Genomic DNA, 18,503 nt, shown 5'->3' with positions numbered 1-18,503 from the left:
GCATGGGTACTTGTGATTCCCACTCCTAAGGATCCAAACGCCCCCTAAAAGATCAAGGGCATACTTGTCATTGGATGATGAGTTGGATACTTGCAAGTTAGTTGGAAGAAATTACTGGAGAGGCAGCTGACAATCAAGACAGCAAGAGTATAAAAGGTGGGAGAATTGAATGAAAAGCTATCTTTGAATCTTGGATCGTCATCTTCTTTCTTCTATTGTTTACCATTTCCTAGGGTTATGAGATCTCCAGCTTAAAGCCTTTGATCTTTAGTTGTTTGCTGTAATTCTTTTTTTTGGTGGTATTTGGCTTTACTATTGATCATTTTTTTTTTTCCAGTGAATTGAATCAGGAGACCATTGAAATAGGGAAAATTGATTATCATTTAAAAAAAATAAAAAATTATGTTGCTCAATGAGCCATTCTATAAAATCGATCCCCTTTTAATTATTTTTTGTTCTAATATAAGATTTTTTTTCTATTGTTCAAAAAATAGTAATCCATAATATGCCCCTCCAAAAAGTATATTTTCTTATCTGTTTTATTCTTTTGATCATAAGTAATTAGAATTTTCTTATAAACAAACAAATTTATTTTTTAACCCTGTTTTCTAAGTTATTTTCTCATGCAATTTATAAGCTGTAATATGCCATAATTCACTTGTACATGAAAAATATTTTAGCTGTGGGCCTTAACGGGCCAGGCCAAATTGAACAAGCCCAATTACAACAAACCATTCTCAATTTTTCTCCAAAATAGAGGGAAATTTGGCGCCATATTTTCACCATTAAAAATTAAGTAAACTCCCGCCTTTTTTTGAACTTAAATAATTTAAAGCATATTATATTAAATTAATCCCTCTGTCTCTGGTTCTCTTCGTTTGATATCCTGGAACTAGAGAAAGCTCCATGGGGACGAGAATGGCTGATCTATGTCACTTGGAGAAGATGGGCAGGGAGCTCAAGTGCCCTATCTGGTAAGACAACGATCCCTCTCAACGGCTGCTTCTTTTTCAACCCTAATTGTTGAATTTTGAAGTTGTTGTTGTTGTTTTGTTTTGTTTTTTTGTTTTTTATCATCACTGAATCAATGGTGTTATCGTCTCCCCCTTGGATCGTTTGAGTGCTTTGAATGGTATAAATTGTAGAAGCCATGATATATCTGGCGAAAAAAAATTGATCTTTTTCTTGATTTTTTTTTTTTGTCAGCTTGAGCCTCTTGAAATCATCTGTTTCCCTTCCGTGCAATCATGTCTTCTGCAAGTGAGTATCCACTTGTTTATTTCTCGATTTGGAAATTGTAATTTATTGATCTGTTTGTTAATTTCTTGCAGTTTATGCATCATGGAATCAATGAAATCAGTGTCGGATTGCCCGGTATGCAAGGTGCCCTTTCACCGGAGAGGTATGCCCAGCAGCATTGTATTATCAGAAAGGTTATTTAAGAAAGAAATACTATTATGACAAATCAGCAGCCTATATGTTTTATGTGTGTTCTGTGTGGAAGAGGATAACTATGAAATTTTGGTGTACAAGTCATTTGGTATTTTCTTGTGTAGTAATTAAACATGGGCAACATAGTTCTTAAGGGATAGTTTCAAAGAGAGACAAATTTTTGGTCTAACCTAAAGACTGAAGTTAGTTCTTTGATTTTCAGAAGTGCGTCTTATTGGCTTTTCAAATGTGCAGAAGTCACAAATTTAGATTCCTATTAATGTGCCCTTAATGTTTTAGCATTTGCATTTGATTATCAAACCTATTTCTGATTAGAATTACTGACGGAGAATTTACAAATGCAGGTTCTTTTCTCAGTTCGTCTAGTTCTCCCCTTATCAAGCAATATAGCCAGATAATAAAATTTGTTAGTCTCTACTTGGCCAAACAATTCATAAGCTAGCTTTCCACTGTCAAAAACTAGCTTTGCATGTTATCTGTGAGGAACCAAAGAAAATGCCTGTCATCTGACTTCTAATATTTGCATGAATCATCCTTTGTCAAAATCTCTTCCTTTTATTTCTTTAACGAGTGAGGAGGCCTTGTTTTGTTGTAGAGGTGCGCCCTACTCCTCACATGGATAATTTGGTAAGCATTTACAAGGGCATGGAAGTTGCTGCTGGAGTCAACATATTTACGACACAAATTGGGCCTATGGTAAAAAAGTCAGGTATGTTGTGTCAATTAAGTGAGTAGGGCTCCCTATTTGCTTTCCTATTCTTATATTGCTTCTGCTCAAGTTTGCATTTTGCTAATATCAGATCATCATTGCATTTACATCCTTTGTACTGCTGCATGATAATAATTTACAAGTGCTTGAATACTTTTTTGGGATTGAAGATGACTAAAGTGTGAATTAATTTCTCCTTTCTTGTACTTGGCTATTGGCGATTGTTTTCTGAAAAAACTGCTACACCTGCTACTGCCTTCAGGTTATTTTGATGCATGAACTCTGATAACATTCCCAAGCAATTTTAGCTCTTCCACTGGCATCCATATATCTAAAGAGGGACTCTACATTATAATCTCTGACGTCTAAATTTTTGCTGAAGTTAACAATAGCATTTCAAACTTCAAAATAACCTTTTGATGCATTTTTGTTTCTTTAATTGCAAAAGTCATGTATATAGAAGTTCATTACTTTACTCTTCGGCATCAATATAACATGTTTGCTTTAATTTCTGCTAAAGATGCTCAACTCCCAGATAATGTAGAGGGAAGTTGTGATGCTGCAAAAACCTCAATAGCAACACATCAAAAATCAAAGCGATATAGATTATCAAAGAAAAAGAAGGAGTTGAACAAAGCTGATGCTGGATCTAATTCTAGTTCCTCAATGATGCCTTCTTTCCCAGCTAAAAAGCGGGTACATGTGACTCCATACCCTCCCACAGAAACCCCAATAAGACCTCAAAGGGTTATTAAGTCAGCCAATCCAAGCACTCAATCTGAGGCCATTCAAATTTTCAATAAAAACAATGATAATCACAAGCCGAGTGATCCTGTGTTTTCTCCCTTCTTTTGGCTGAGGGAAAGAAATGAGGGTGTTGATGATGATGATTCAGACAAACATACTACTCAGCATACTGCTGATGTGTCTCCATTTAATGTTCTTCCCTGTTTTAGTGATATTAAAGATTCGGACGATGAGGATCAAATGAAAAATACTCCACTAGTACGTCGCGCAACTCTCACATTCTATATAGTACCTATCTATACCTTACCTGCAATGTCATTTTAACTTTTTCTCTGGGGGTGTCTTGCAGAGCAAACTCGATGCTCCTGGACTTTATGATAGTGAAATGTTTGAATGGACCCAGAGAGCTTGTTCTCCTGAACTTTGTTCAACTCCACTAAAAGATCAGGTGGTGTTTTATCTAAATGATGCTTTCTCTTTTTTTGGGTACCATACGTTTTTCTTTTATTCCTTTATTCTCGCAAACTGCTTATTTCAATAGTGGCTAACTTTGTTCCAATGAACAGATATGTATGGATAGCCTAGATGGCATTGAAGATAAGGAACACCAGAAATATTTGCCAGTTGGAAAAAGCGGGGAAATTCTTGCAGTTGGTGCAAAAAGGAAATGTCTTAAGAAGAAAAGAAGCAATGCCAAAAAGAAAAAAAAGAATGCAAATGAAATACGTATCAGTATTTCAGAGGCTGCTAGCCACCTGCTCCCTGTGGATTCTTTGGATATAGCAAAAAACTCCAGTTCTGAGGATTTGGAGAACAATAAATTTCTGAATCAAGGTAAGAAAGCATGCAAGAAGCTCAGCAAGGAATCTAGTAATTATAATAAGAAGCATACTATGAAATCAGGGAAGAAGCAGGCTGCTGAACAACCTCTTCCCATTATTGCTGAAGTTAAACATCATAGCATAGGAAATGAAACAAGTGAGTTATTGCATGCATCATCAATTCTTGAGACTGAAAATGATCAAGCAGGAGGAAAGGAGAATGACCCCAGCAGTGCGAAGCAGAAAGCTAAGATTCGATCACAAAGGAAAAATATGAAGTCATCTAAACTTCCTGTAATGGAGGCACCTGATTTACTTCCTTCAAAAGGTGACACTGGGGAAGCATTCAAAGATGAAGATAATCAGGAAGCAAATGCAAATCTGCTAGCTTTTCCAAATAACCATGGTGAGAATGGTGAAGCTATTCGCAAGAGAAAACCTGAAAGGGTAAAAGAGATCCAGCAGGAAGGGAAGATGAAAAAACCACGAAGAGTAGATCATAATAATGCAAAAGATGCTAACATTATGCCTCTAGCTTCAATGAGTACTGGTGATATAAAAAATTGTCTGACTACCACCAGTTTCGGTCCAGAATCTGAGAGTATGTCCATCAATGGTACGAAAACAACTGGGGCAGCACTTTTCAGAACCAGTGATGCTATTATGAGGAAATGCGGGAACATTCCTTCGAAGATTCAATGCTCTTTCTGTCAGTCAGATAATGATACAGAGGTAGTTCTATCTTCATATCTTATACTTCTCTTTCCTGATGTTTTATGTTATTCACTTGAAAAGAAACAGAATTCACGGGACACAAATGCAGGTTTCTGGGGAAATGATGCATTACTTCAATGGGAAGCCAGTAACCGCTGATCATAATGGTGCCCTGAATATCATACATGCTCACAAAAACTGCACTGAATGGTCAGTTCTTTTTTATTGAAAAGTTTAAGTTCAACTTTCCAAGTAGTAGTTTCTTTTTTCCCTTGTTTATCTTTATACCTCACTTAGCAATTACACAAATGGAAGGGCTCCTGATGTTTACTTTGAAGATGAAGTTGCCATCAATCTTGTGGCTGAAGTGGGACGAAGCAAGAGAATCAAATGCAGTTGTTGCAGCATCAAAGGGGCTGCTCTTGGATGCTTTGACAGAAGTTGTCGCAAGAGTTTTCACTTCACTTGTGCTAAATTGATTCCAGAATGCCGATGGGACATTGTAAGTTATTTATTAGTGTTTTTTATAACCATACTCATATTATCAACTCATCCAAGGACCCATTATAATCATTCTGGTGCAATCATAAACAAGATGTTTGCACCCTATGTTCTTCTCAATCAAATAAATGGGCAAAATAAATGAAGATGAAAATCAATCATGGATATATGGTATCCTGATATTATAGAAATATCATGGAATAAGATTTATTCTTATTTGTTCATAGAAATTTTTCTAAAATATCTCAGGAGAACTTTGTGATGCTCTGCCCACTTCATTCATCATCAAAATTGCCAATTGAAGTTTCTGAACCCCAGAAGAAGTGCAGAAAAGGAACTGCTCCTAGGTTATCAATTTACTTACCCTAAGAAATTCAATAAATAATTCGGCTTCTGAAAATTATCTATATTAAGAATAACCCTGAAATTACCTTGTTTGATATGTCCAGGGAACCACAGACCCTATCCAGAAGTAATTATGAAAGCACAGGTTTAAAGTGGAAGTGGCCTTCTGGTTCACCTTTCAAGTGGGTCCTCTGTTGCTCAGCCCTAACTAATGATGAGAAGGTAATTTGGAACTTCATAGAAATATCTCTAGATACAGCGTGTGAATGATTTTAACCTGAATACTCCAATGACAGGAAACCGTTTCAAAGTTTGCAAAGTTGGTTGGTGCCTCAGTCTTGAAGTCTTGGACACCCACAGTTACCCATGTAATTGCTTCAACTGATGAGAATGGAGCAAGCAGAAGAACTCTCAAGTTTTTAATGGCCATCATTCATGGAAAATGGATACTGAGTATCAATTGTAAGATCAAGTTTTTCAAAAACATTACATGACAGTACAATTTCCGAATTTCTTATGTCAATTAATGTCATGTATCTGGTAAAGGGATCAAAGATTGCATGGAAGCCATGGAACCAGTTGACGAAGAGAAATACGAAATCAAAGCTGATGTGAATGGAATTAGAGATGGTCCTCGATTAGGAAGAGTGAGGGCCATTAGTAAGGTTAGTTGTCTTAGCTAAGCTTTTATATATATATATATATGTCTATTTTGTATTGGCATATATACTAAGATTTGTTTATCTTGTTAAACCTTCAGAAACAGAAGCTCTTTGACAGCATGAAGTTCTATCTCAATGGAGCCTTCACAGCTTCCTATAAAGGCTATCTACAAGAACTTATCAATGCAGCAGGTGGTGTGGTTCTACAAAGGAAACCAATTTCAAGGGACAAGGAAAGGTTATTAGATGGTTCACATTTGCAGGTGACCTACATAATTTACAGCAGTGAGATATCTGATATGCATCAGAGCAACCGGGAATCGGTAATCTCTAGCAGGAGAGATGAAGCACAGGTTCTTGCTGATGCTACTGGAGCCAAAGTGGCAAGTAATACATGGATCATAGATTCCATTGCTGCCTGTGAACTGCAGAAGTTAAATTAGCAAGGGTTGAATAACTCTTATAAAGTCTCTTCATTTAGTAATTAGTTCTGATGGTTGTCAATTTGTGAATTTATATTGGAAATCATTTTTTTTTTTTATGTTGGAAAAATTGGAGGGTTCCGTAGCTTGCATCTCATTTTAAAATTTATATGCAATTTGTAGTTCATTTTCCTTAAGAAAAATGAACCAAAATGAAGAAAAATATCAAGGCAGTCAAATCTGGCCCAAGTATTGACTCTGTCAAATCAAGGGGTCAGGGGTTGATGTGTTTGATTGGGTCAAACCGGGATTGAACCGAAGTTAATAATAAAATGTTAAAAAATATATTATAATAATTAATAATACTAATAAATAATATAACTTATATTTCAATAATTTAAAAACATAATTAGTTAAATATGATATTTAAAAGAGAAAATCACTGTTTACTACTTAGTAATTTTAAAACTTACCAAACAGCCTCGGTAAGTTTTGAATACTCCGAACAACTTTTCTGTTATTGTTTCACTTCTTTTTTTGTTACCAAAAGATCACTCTGATTGGGTCCATGTTGTGAAATTCCATCATCACCCTTGAAAATAGTGGAAAAAAACCTCTCAATCACATCATGTCCAACTTTTTTACATTCTTTTTTTTCTTTTTCTCAAACAAACTTTGAAAGGCTTTTATCACCTTGGAGCCTTGAAGTTTTTCAATTCATCACCATTTGTTGTGTTGGAGTTCTGACGACTGCTTGATAAGGTGACAATCTCTTCCTTTATCTGACCTTGATCATCCTGCGAAAGAGAGTAACAATTTATTTTTATGTAGGTTTACTGTGGAGGAGTTCTGTGTTATTGTTAAAACAAAAGGAAGGGATGAGTGCTAGTGTTCATGGCATTAACTTCTTGGGAATCAGTGTTAGTGGAGATATGTGAGTGATGTGATCTCGATGTTTCCCGTATCAGGGTGAAGTTTATCACACCCGATGCACATAAAACGGTTTGTCCAATAAAAAACGAGATTGACTTCCACTGCATGTGTCACATGTACGCCTTCTTCAAATACACTGGAGTCGATCTTGTGGTTGAGACTTCTTCTACTGAAAATGATCTCTTCTCGTTGTAAAGATCTTCTCCTTTATTTTTACATAGTTGTACAAGTTAATTATTGATTAATTATCCCAGGTTCTGTTTAAAAATATATGTTCAAGTTTAATTATTCCAGTTTCAGCTTAAAACTTATGTTCGCTTAGTTATCCATGTTCTTTTTCCGCTTAAAATTATCCAACGGAACGGTGCGCGAGATGAGTTACCTCTTAAATCAGACCCCTTTCTCTGAGGAGGGGGATAGCTGGAACTAGTGGGCAAGATTCAAGGATTATGATGGGGCGGTAGGAGATAAAAAGAGTTGGAGGTTGAATGGCAATCGAACTTTCACGGTGAAATCTTTCTACTGTTTCCTCATTGATGGTGGTGTGCGTTGCCCTATTGCTAGGTTCTTCTGGAGGAAGCCGTGTCCGAAGAAAGTTATTCTGTTTAACTGGTTAGCTGAGAAGAGTAAGATTCTCACCATGGATGTTCTTGCGAGAAGGAGCTACAATCGTCTCCCTACGGTGACCTGCGTCTTGTGTAATTCTGCCATCGAGTCAGCAGATCATCTCTTCTTACATTGTTTGGTTGCTAGAAAGGTGTGGGGGTATTTCGTCCATTTACTGCAGCTTCCAGATCCTCCCGGGTCACTGCATGAGATCTGGCGGGGTTGGAGAACTTCGATTCAGGTTAACTTTAGGGAGATTGGGGACTTAGTTGTGAGGGCTATTGTGTGGAATATTTGGCTTATTAGAAATGATTGTATCTTTAATGCCAACTGTTTGTCTACGCATGCTCTTGTTTTGAAGATTGACCGTATGCTGATATCTTGGCTCTCTTTAGTTGTCGAAGGTTCGCGAGAGACGATGGAGGATCCTATTGCCATGCTTCGGCAGAGCACGGAGGCCCTTGGGACCAGTGGAGTGGAGTCTGGCGGCGATCCACTATTCAGGGTAGATCATGTTCATCTCACGGGCTAGTCTGTTTCTGTTGTTTGGCTGAGAATCCCTTGCTGATTCTCATTCGGTGATGTTTGTTCAGTTACTATTTCTGTGTGCTTTCTGCCATTTCTCGTGGTGTTCTGTTTTGTCTTTTGTAGGCGCTTGTGCTCAGTCTGTATCCCTCCTCTCTTTTTAATTAATTGCAGTGGTTTATCCACCTTTTTTTTTTTTAAAAAAAAATGAACTGCAACCCACATCACTCGATTCCTATCACTGGTTGCTTCATAAATCATATATGTCATATTGGTCAAATTATTTGTTCAGAGGTGAATATTGGGGCGAGATGTATTCAAATGTCGCAGAGTCATTCAATGCGTGGATCAAAGAAGCCCATCATTTACCGGTGATGAAAATGGTCAACTCCATACAGTATTTGAATGTTGATTTTATTTGATGCTAAATATTGGTTGTTATCATTTAAACCTGTTTGTTTCTGTTTAAATGACAGGGTCTTCGTTTAACTTTTTTTTGTTATCATTTAACAAGTTTTGTTTCTGTTTAAATTTCAGGGTCTTTGCTTAACTTTGTTTATTCATCATTTAAACTTCTTTGTTTCTACTTAAATTTAAGTTTCTTAGCTTAACAATGACTTACAATGTTTAATTATACGTGTTCTACGTCATATAGGTTCAAGCTGATGCGCATGTTATGCACCCGCTGTGAGCAAGCGAACAAATGAGAGACATACTTATGTATTGACATACATAAGAAGGTAGAGGAACTTGTTGTGGAAAGTCGACATCTTTTTGTTGGTCGTTGTGTCGATGACTGTTATGAAGTGATTGACCAATGCAACAACTCCGTTGATCTATCTAATAAAACTTGTTCATGTTGCAGGTGGCAAGTTTATGATATTTTAAAAGAGAGTACAATATTTACATTAGAAATGAAATAAGTTAGTGGAAAAGAATAAGTTAGCATGAGAGTACATTACAAACAGGCTTAATGTTTTTGTCCCCCAGTTGATGTATAGGCTTTCTCACTAATACCGGCTACGCTTCCTTCCATAAGTATGTGTGCGACATACTTTAGCCTTAAATAAGGAACATCAGTATGCGGTAGCCGTAGCTTTTCATCGTCAAGTATTTGTTCAATAAACTACTTGACATATACTGCGCAGTCAACACTTCCTCGTTTTGTCTTAGAGTGTCAATGTCATGAATTAAGGGGTACGAGGTCATCACTGTCTCACCGTACTCCATCTCCACATAATTGTCGAATAGTTTTTGATGTCAGGAAATACATTTTCAAGTTAAAATTCTGATTAAGAAATTATGATGTGTGTGCTCTATTTAGTATGTAATTTACCATGTCGATGGCGTCTCTGTCATATTCCTCACTCTCGCATGAAGAATAATGCATGTACTCTTGTTTGTCATTGTCCAGAACAAGAACATGGAAGTGGCCATTAAGGATTATTGGCAGAACGACGATATCAACATCATGCAAGTTATGCGCGGCATCTCCGATCATAGTGAGAGTCGTCTCAGATGCGTCTTCTTGTTTGGACATACATAACGCCAATGGTCGCGTGATGGAAGCACGTTTCTTATACGGATATGGTACTCTCTTCAGTGATTTCTGAATTATGCACATAAATGCATCCATGATATCATCTGTGACCATTTTCTTCCCATCCAGCATTGTGAACAAGCGGGATCGTGTTGTCTTAACACAATCATTTTTCTAGATGACAGTCTTGATGTTAAATAGTAACACATATATTTAAATGACAACATAAATACTTAATCGGAAACTAGAAATATTTAAATGAAAACGTAAATATTTAAACATAAATTAATACTGTTAAATGGTAACACATATATTTAATTGATAACATAAATATTTAAGCGGAAACTACTTCTCTTAAATCATAATACATATATTTAAATTGTAACATAAATACTTCATACTTATAAGTCTATCAAGCAGTTCAGGAAGATCCTTATTATCTCCTACTCGAATTCGTCAAGGCTCATGTATCTATCGTATCTTTTCTTCTTGTGAAAAAAATTCTTCCGCACATCGTCATACTATTGGTTGGCAAGGACTGTACTATCCACGTCAATAATCGTTGTTTCTTTGTTGACGCTTCCTTGCCCTTCATTAGCAGCATCCTTCGGTTTTGAGTTATTACCAAAGGGTTCATCATCAGGAATAGCCGAGACATCTTTGACTCCTGATAATGGCCCTTTGGGTGATATTGTTGACGGTTGTTGGTGTTATGTGTTTGGTGTACAAGTTGTTTCCTGCTGGTCCAACAATGGTTTGCCGCCAATAGTTGCCACTTCGTGTTGTTGTGAGATTGTGTCTTTCTTTGATGTGCCACTGTCATCTGCCAGTTCCACTAAGACAGGGATTTTATTGGCAAGAGATTCGTTGTGAGATTGTGTCTTTCTTTGATGTGCCACTGTCATCTGCTAGTTCCACTAAGACAGGGATTTCAATGGCAAGAGATTCAATGATCCTGTCAACATCGACCGTGACGACATCATTAACCGGAGACACATCCTTTAGAGGTTGGTTCAATGCAGGTGGAGCTACTATTGGGGCAATTTCCTCTGACACATCCCTTGTATCCGGCCGATCAACCGTGGGTGGTGCTACTATTGTTTCAACATCAGCCGGTGGAGGGAGAGATATTGTTCATTTTCTTCTCGTCGCAAGCCTTTTCCAATAAGGGCGTCTGCGGATGGCCATCCCAATTACATCGTCGTCGGCAAACTCCGGGGCTACGTTGGTATCATCAGGGCTATACCTAGTAGCGTCGTTGCCTGGTAGTTCATTTGTTGGTAGGGACGTAGTACTCGACTGTGAACGTCTTTCTAACGCCTCGACAAGAGCAAAAAGCCAGGAGAACTCTTTTGTCAGTATTTCGCACGCCTGCAATAGCTGTGCAGTGACATTATCGAACGCGCGTGGTAGGGGGGCTTGTCCAACAACGAGAAGTGCATGCGCGGGTTGGGTTGGGAGAAGAGGAACGACATCGAACGCGCCTTGAAGAGGTTAGCCTCTCATCTTTTCTTCGAGGCAGTGGTGTGGGAGCAATATCAACTCCACGGCGGATGACCCGAACAAAGACTTCTTCATCCGTATTAGCGGCGACAACTTCAGGAAACTAACATTTGTAAATAACACAATCTCGGTGAAACCCCTCAATTTAATCAATAACTAATGTTGTTAAATACTAAAAGAATATTTTTAAACAGTAACCAGTAAAATTAAACAATAACCAATATTGTTAAACACTAAAACAATTTTTTAAACATAACATACTACTATTAAACGATAACAAGTATACTTATAAAGAAACAAAGTTTTCTACACAAAAATGTCACTCCAAACTATAGTTAACGTAAAATGTGAAATTGTAACACACATTGTTCGTAATTTATTACCTCATTTCCTTCGAGAGATGACAACATGGGTCCTATCGACCCTTGCTTCCGATAACTATTTTCACCATAACACAATATCCTTGGGGTCTTGCAAAAATGTAGCTTCTTGCCGATGTCGGTGAGCTCATAAAACCATATGTTCAATGCGACCGCGCAATCTTTAAGGTACCCTGTGTTGGTCTTCTCTCCAGCGCATCTTGCTTGCACTTGAACGGTTATTTGTGGAACGTTCTCTATAAGCCACTTGTGCGTTGCTTATGCCCATGCATATCGTCCCATGCCAGATAGGTCATGTTATAACCATTCCAACACTGTAGCTTTAACTGGCCAGTTACTATAGCATTTTTCAGCCATTACTGTAGAGTTTAGTTAGTACTGTATTAAGGTTATTGTAGCAACCCCTAGAACTTGTTTAAAATATCAGATTTTTCTTTCCATTTCACATTCATCCTTGAGTTGAGAACTGATAAGTGCTTGTGTATTAGTAATTCGAAGTATTTTTTTCTTACGATGAGCATTACTTTTCTCAGATTTTATCGCTAATACATGTGTATTTGTGTTCTTTTGTGCATGTAAGGTTGTGGAGACAAGTATAGAAGAAAGAAGCCAAAGTAGATCGTGAATGCACTTTGTTGATGAAATCTTGGAGTAAAAAAAACTTGAAGACACAAGTTGTGCTCAAAGATACTTGAATGTGTGCCAATCTCCATGTGCTTAGGCAATTACATGGTTTGGAGGGACACAAAGGCAGTCACATTTGCGTATCCGACTTGTGCAATGCTAGCAAGATCTTCGTTAATATGATCTTTTATTGAAAAAGCAACGCGATCTACAGCATAGACATGTGCCCGTTTATGTTGCCTCGATGAAAAGTGTGGATTTGGGAGCATTTTTGGCGAAGCACTGTAGGAAATTACTGCAGCAGTTACTGTTCATAGGCAGCTGAAAATTGAATTTCTGCAGATTCACACGAGCGTGTGGAAATTCCACACGCCCGTGTGGATGCCCGATTCCAGCCCTATTTAAGTCGCGATTTCAGCCTGATTTAGGGATCCATCTTTCCATCCTTTCTTCATCTTTTCCCCATCTTTGGAGGCGCCCTCGGCTAGGGTTTAGAGAGGCTTTGACATGATTTTTGGAGTGGTTCTATGGCCTTCAACACCGCGTTCCTCAATTTGGTGAGGTGTGCCCTAGGCTTGACGAGGGAACCTTTGAAGAAGACGAGGCTACTCCACATTACCATCGATATGAACACCAAAGGGGTTTATTCATGGATTATATACCTTTATTTTTTATTTCATTATTGATTGTATTGTGCTCCTTGGAGAGTTAAACCCCTAGAGGGTACTTGGACTTGTAAACCCTAGGATGTTATTGTTTCATTGACTTTTTATTATGCTTTCTTTAATTGATGTCTTTAATTGAGTTCCAATCTCGAATGCTTGTTGAATTGATTTTCTCTTAGAGTGACACACCATGAGGGTTAGACAATGCTAGATTGGAGAGGGTTGACAGGGTGAGTCGAGAAGTAGCGGAATGTCCCCTTTCCCCTCCGGTGTGATTTATCCTACCTCCACTTTCCAAGAGTTCTTTGCGGTCACAATAGAGTGAAGTGTTAAGAGACGAACTTCGCTGGGGCTTAGTTGCGAAAGCAACATAGTGAAGCGTTGAAGTAATCCTTAGTATCTGGGGTTTAATTGTGACTAGGGGTTTTTCGCCTGGACCAAAGGGTTATATTTATTTTAGGGAATAGGATTTATCACTTGGAATCCCTAGAGCCTAAAGCAACCTAGCACAGTGTGAGGTATCGAGACTGAGAGATTTCTCCGCTGGGGCATAGTGTAGGATTAGTCATGGTTGACCTTAAGTTTGTGACTGTGTGTTTAAGGATCTTCACGACTCATTAGACATTAGTTAGGAAACATAATGTTTGGTCTTGCACTTGAAACAATAGTCCTAAGGCGAGCAGTGTTTGGGTGCCCCATTTATCGTCGATTGCCTCTCTAATCTTTTATTTGCGCCTCCTTCATCTTTTTTTATTTCTATTTGCATTGATTCTTATTCACATCACTATTAGTTCATTTTTGTTCTATTTAAGTAGCAATCTTTGTGTTTTTAATCATTGTTCCCTGTGGATTTGACTGCCACTCACCGGGGTATTATTACTTCGACAAACCCGTGTACTTGCGGTACAACACACAAAAGGGCGCTATCAAGAACCCTAGCTTCTCCTCCATTAATCCTCTTCCGTCATTCGGACTATTAAAGATAAACAAATCTTTTAGTTTCTTTTATGTTTTAATTATTTCTTTGCTTATTTTGTTGATCTTAACCTTAAGTTTTTCTTCATCCCCTCTCTTTTGTTTTCCTAGACCTATTGAAGTGAGAAGGAGGTGAGGAAGAAAGGTGAGTGGGCTAACTGGACCTTTATTTATCTCTTTAAGCTTTTATGTTCTTTATTTACTTGAATTGTTGTGGATTTGGATGATTATGGTCCAAGCTTGGGTTTTGTCTTGCTGAAATCCATATCATGTTTACTTAGAAGATTGAATTTAATTGATGAATTATTTGACATCAAAAGTTTTGCTATGTATATTTTTACCTCATTGTTAATTTATTGGACATAAGTTCACTTTGTTTGTATAATACACTCCATACTTGTTGTCAACTTTATTTTTTTAAAATTTAAAGCTTTTAGGAGTTAGATTGATTGTTATCTATGTCAAGATGATTATATGGATCTCATGTTTTAAATGGGGTGATTTCCCCATTTTGGGTAGAAGAAAAATACTTGAATAATGGTTTATGTAAATGGGTTGTTTTCATGTATTATGTTAGATGTGATGTGTGAAAAGTTAGTCATTGCATGTAAGATGTTTAATGAAATGCTCTTGAGTATTTAATGTGAACAATAATTAATTAAGTGTGAGAAATGATGATAAAAGAATATGTTAGTGAAGTAGAGGTGTGCCTAGAGGAATTGTTATTATGTATGATGGTATAAATTAAAAAGAAAGTGATGGAGATGCGTAAGTTGGAGAGGATTAAGTCATTGATGAGGTAATACTAAGGGGTTTAATCGTAAATTTTGGGGTTGTTTAGCTTGTATACTTTGCTTATGTTGGCAAACTTGAGTTGTAAGGAAGTTGTGGGACTTATGTTTATTGGGATGCATATGTGAAGGAAATAGAGGAACTTATTGGTGACTTTGTGAATGGATTTATAATGGTGGAAGATGAAAATGTGTACGCTTGAATTGAAGGAAGTATGATTTAGAATAATTGATGAGTTATTAAGAAGAATAAATGCAAAAGAATTCATGATTAAATTGAGAAGTTTGAGTAAAGAAAGTTGGTCAAGTTACAATTATTTGAGTAAAAGAAATTTCATAGGACATTATGCATAAGACTGGGTTACATACTCTATGAAAGCTTTTGAGATCATTTGGAGAAGTAAATAGTGAAATAGGGGATTATTTGGGGTGTATGCCAGCAACCACACAGGCTGCATGAATCTCTCAAGCACTGTAGCGTCATTGTAGCACCGACTCATTTTCTTCAGTTTTTGTTTCAGAGTTAAATCTTGGATTGGTATGAATTCTATAATGTTAATGTGAGTTAATATTGAGGTTTCTTATTCGAATCTATTGATTTAAACATTGAAAATGTTAAATGTTGAATTTTATTTGAAATGATGAATTATCTATATGTGAATGTGAAATTATTTTGGTCTCAAGAAGTTTATTTGATATTGATATAAGAAGGTTATAGATCTTGGTGAGACAATACTTATGGTGAATTTATATAAATAATTTTGAATGATTTTAATTACAAGGGATGTGGGGATTAGAGTCATGATGTGTATTTAAAGATTTCCTTGATGAAGTTGATTTGGAAGTATAATAGAGATGGAGCATCTTGTTGGGATGAATAGAATTAGAAGATGAGAATGTATGTTTATTAGAAAAGTTAAGTTGAAACTTGCTTATAATCCTTTGGTTTAATCTTTTTAAGTTTGTGAGAATAATTTATTTCATTATAATTGGAGTCTGATAGAGGGACTTTGATGATTTAACTTGAGTGGACTTATGTTGTTGAGGAAGGATGGAGCTACTCCCATTTACCACTTTGTTTTACTCAATGTATTTTATCATGTTCCTTGAAACTATTTTTATATTTCCTTGTTGATTTCTATATGAAATGCTATATATATAGCATGTTTTGTTTTGTTCAAGCCTTTGAATTATTACTCATATCCCATGTAAGATGTTGATAATTTCATGCTTTCAGAATTTATCATTTTCACTTCTATCATTGTTAAGTAATTTGAAAATCATTTGTGGCTGATGAAATTGTTATTTTGATCTTAATGAATTCGATGCAATGCTTGTGAGAATGCATTACTTGGATTTACAAAACCTTGTTTCCTCGAATATGTATTGGAATGCAGGAATGGATTTCATTTCTGAAATGCAAATGTTTATTACTATGTTGTTATCAGGATTGAAAAGAATTATGAAACTTTGTGCAAATATCTTGCTTTTGGCAAACGCTCTTGTGATATGGTTTTCTTTCCCGATGTGTGAATATTTGTTCTAGAAAAGGACTCTTGTATGTAATATACATGGATTGTATTATTTGAGCACCTACAGGTCTTGAACTTATCCACAAAAGTGGTGGGCTACGCTCTTGATTTTCTTGACAGTGTGGTTTTGATGGTGACTTATGAACTTTAGTCTGACATTGCAGTGGGGGTCCCACAGTTTGGCCTGATGGGAGGCGGCGTGGTCAACCATGAGTTTACCCTGGTCAAGAGGTGTGTGGAACCATTGACATGGGATTCTTTTATGTGAGAAACCCAGGGTCACCACACAGGGATCTCAATGGCCAACACCAAGGAAAGCAACATTTTGAATTTTAAAAGTTTTAAAACACCTTGGTGGTCCCGGATCTAGTCACGGCCACGATTAACTCTAGAATTATTTGAGGCCAACCTTTTTAGAGTTGGTTTTCCCAAGATTTTATTGAGAAATAATTGTAAGGTTTGTTTGCAAAGTTTTACATTGGAATCTTATGTGTATATGCATACATTTATATTCTATTCTACCTACTTTTGTTTTACTGTATTAATTCAATGGTGTTGTAATTTACACTGCTATTTTGGAAAAGTATAAATAACCCTTTTTCCAAATTTGTTGGTATTTATGAGATTTTCAGTTGCCCTCACCCTACTCACTGAGTAATCAAGTTACTCAGCCTCTCTTCTTTCATCCTTTTCAGGTACAGGACCCTAAGGTTGTTGAGCTTGAGACTAGTGGTGTATGGCCAGTTCTAGGATGGATCCACTAGGGTTGTTGTTTTGTGAATTTTATATTTCTGAAAAGTATTTATTCCTTTTATATTTTTGTACAATATTTAATTGTAAATACTTATATGTTTTCACTTAGTTATCTTATTTAAAGTTAATTTTCAAGTGTTTTACAAATTGTTTGAGATCAGGTTACTAAGCAGCCTTGAAGGACTTCGAGTTTGGGAAGACTTGTGTCCCATGTTTGAAAGTTCTGCGGTGATTGTTGTGTGCCCAGCCATATGTCAGGGCGTGACAGGTCATCTACATAATCAATGATCCAATTCGGAACTGAGCATGAGGTGTTTGGGAAGAGGATAGTAGCCATGAGGTACACCATAATGAGTTTTACAAAAGTTTCTTCTTCTCCCCTCTACCGAACAATTTGGTCAAGTGTTATCTTGATGGAGTCTCTGTGTCTTTCGTAAGTTTTCGATAAATACTTGTCTTCAAAAGATGAGTGTGTTTTATTCTTCTAAAATACGAATGCATCTCCATCACATCATAGACCAAGAATGAGACCTACATCTTCAGGCCTAAAACTCAGTAGGGTTTCCCCTATCTTGAATTAATTGGTGCGGTCATCATACCTTTGCAACAAAGAATTAAGAAGGGCCCTTTCTTGGAATATAGGTTCCAATTTAGTGAGTGCTGTAAATAGTGTCACTACACCAAAGTAGTGTTTTCGGGGCACTTTTATGCCGGCATTTTATATAAACGCCAGCCATATAGCACATTTTATGGCGTATTTTTGACTAAAACGCCGGGTAGGTTGCTTCGCGGGCTAAGAAAAACTTGGGCGCGTGAAATTTTTTTTTGCGCCGTTTATATCTTATAAATGCCGGGAATATTATTGATAGGAATGGTGTTTATGTAATAAACGCAGGGACTTTCATTTTTCTCAGTAATTAATAAAAGACCAAAATTTTTATTCGGCAGCGATTAGTTTGATAAACGCCGGGAGATATGTTTACAAAAACTCCAGGCGTTCGCTATTTGTCTCTCTCTCTCTCTCTCTCTCTTTAAACTCCATGTGTGTGTCTGCCATCTTGGAGAGCATTGGTCCCTAATTTTCTCCATGATACATGAGGATTTGCACCCTGATCATTCTGTTCCTTGCAGGCCTTGGTCCCTGATCGTGCCTTTATTAGGTATTTTTTGTTTTGTTGGGTTCGTATATTGTCATCTTTTTATCTTTCAGTAATTCGTGCTAAATCCTTGCCAAATCACTATACTCGCACCTTTTCTCGCAGCTCCACAAGGATTGTTTTGATTTGGAAGGGTTGTTGATTGG

At 36.9% G+C, this 18,503-nt stretch overlaps 1 protein-coding gene across 2 annotated transcripts; it reads left to right on the top strand.

Annotated features, from left to right (window-relative positions):
* Window positions 1–848: 848 nt before the first annotated feature.
* On the top strand, window positions 849–6,581 carry LOC120276789 (protein BREAST CANCER SUSCEPTIBILITY 1 homolog). Of its 2 annotated transcripts, none has more exons than XM_039283492.1 (14): window positions 849–974; window positions 1,207–1,260; window positions 1,332–1,402; window positions 2,048–2,161; window positions 2,682–3,166; window positions 3,258–3,356; window positions 3,475–4,461; window positions 4,553–4,653; window positions 4,759–4,945; window positions 5,194–5,291; window positions 5,394–5,511; window positions 5,586–5,751; window positions 5,836–5,954; window positions 6,050–6,581. In XM_039283492.1, the coding sequence occupies exons 1-14, from the start codon at window positions 907–909 to the stop codon at window positions 6,392–6,394; spliced, it is 3,012 nt and encodes a 1,003-aa protein (XP_039139426.1). In that variant the 5' UTR covers window positions 849–906; the 3' UTR covers window positions 6,395–6,581. The 2 variants fall into 2 exon arrangements, with proteins under 2 accessions (XP_039139426.1, XP_039139427.1); XM_039283493.1 differs by having other exon boundaries at window positions 2,697–3,166; window positions 6,050–6,394.
* The last annotated feature ends 11,922 nt before the right edge of the window (window positions 6,582–18,503 follow it).

Source organism: Dioscorea cayenensis, chromosome 15, assembly GCF_009730915.1.
Source record: "Dioscorea cayenensis subsp. rotundata cultivar TDr96_F1 chromosome 15, TDr96_F1_v2_PseudoChromosome.rev07_lg8_w22 25.fasta, whole genome shotgun sequence".
In the NCBI taxonomy this organism is placed as follows: Eukaryota; Viridiplantae; Streptophyta; class Magnoliopsida; order Dioscoreales; family Dioscoreaceae; genus Dioscorea; species Dioscorea cayenensis.
Note: the sequence above shows the minus strand (reverse complement) of the source record. Positions and strands in the feature narration are given on the sequence as shown.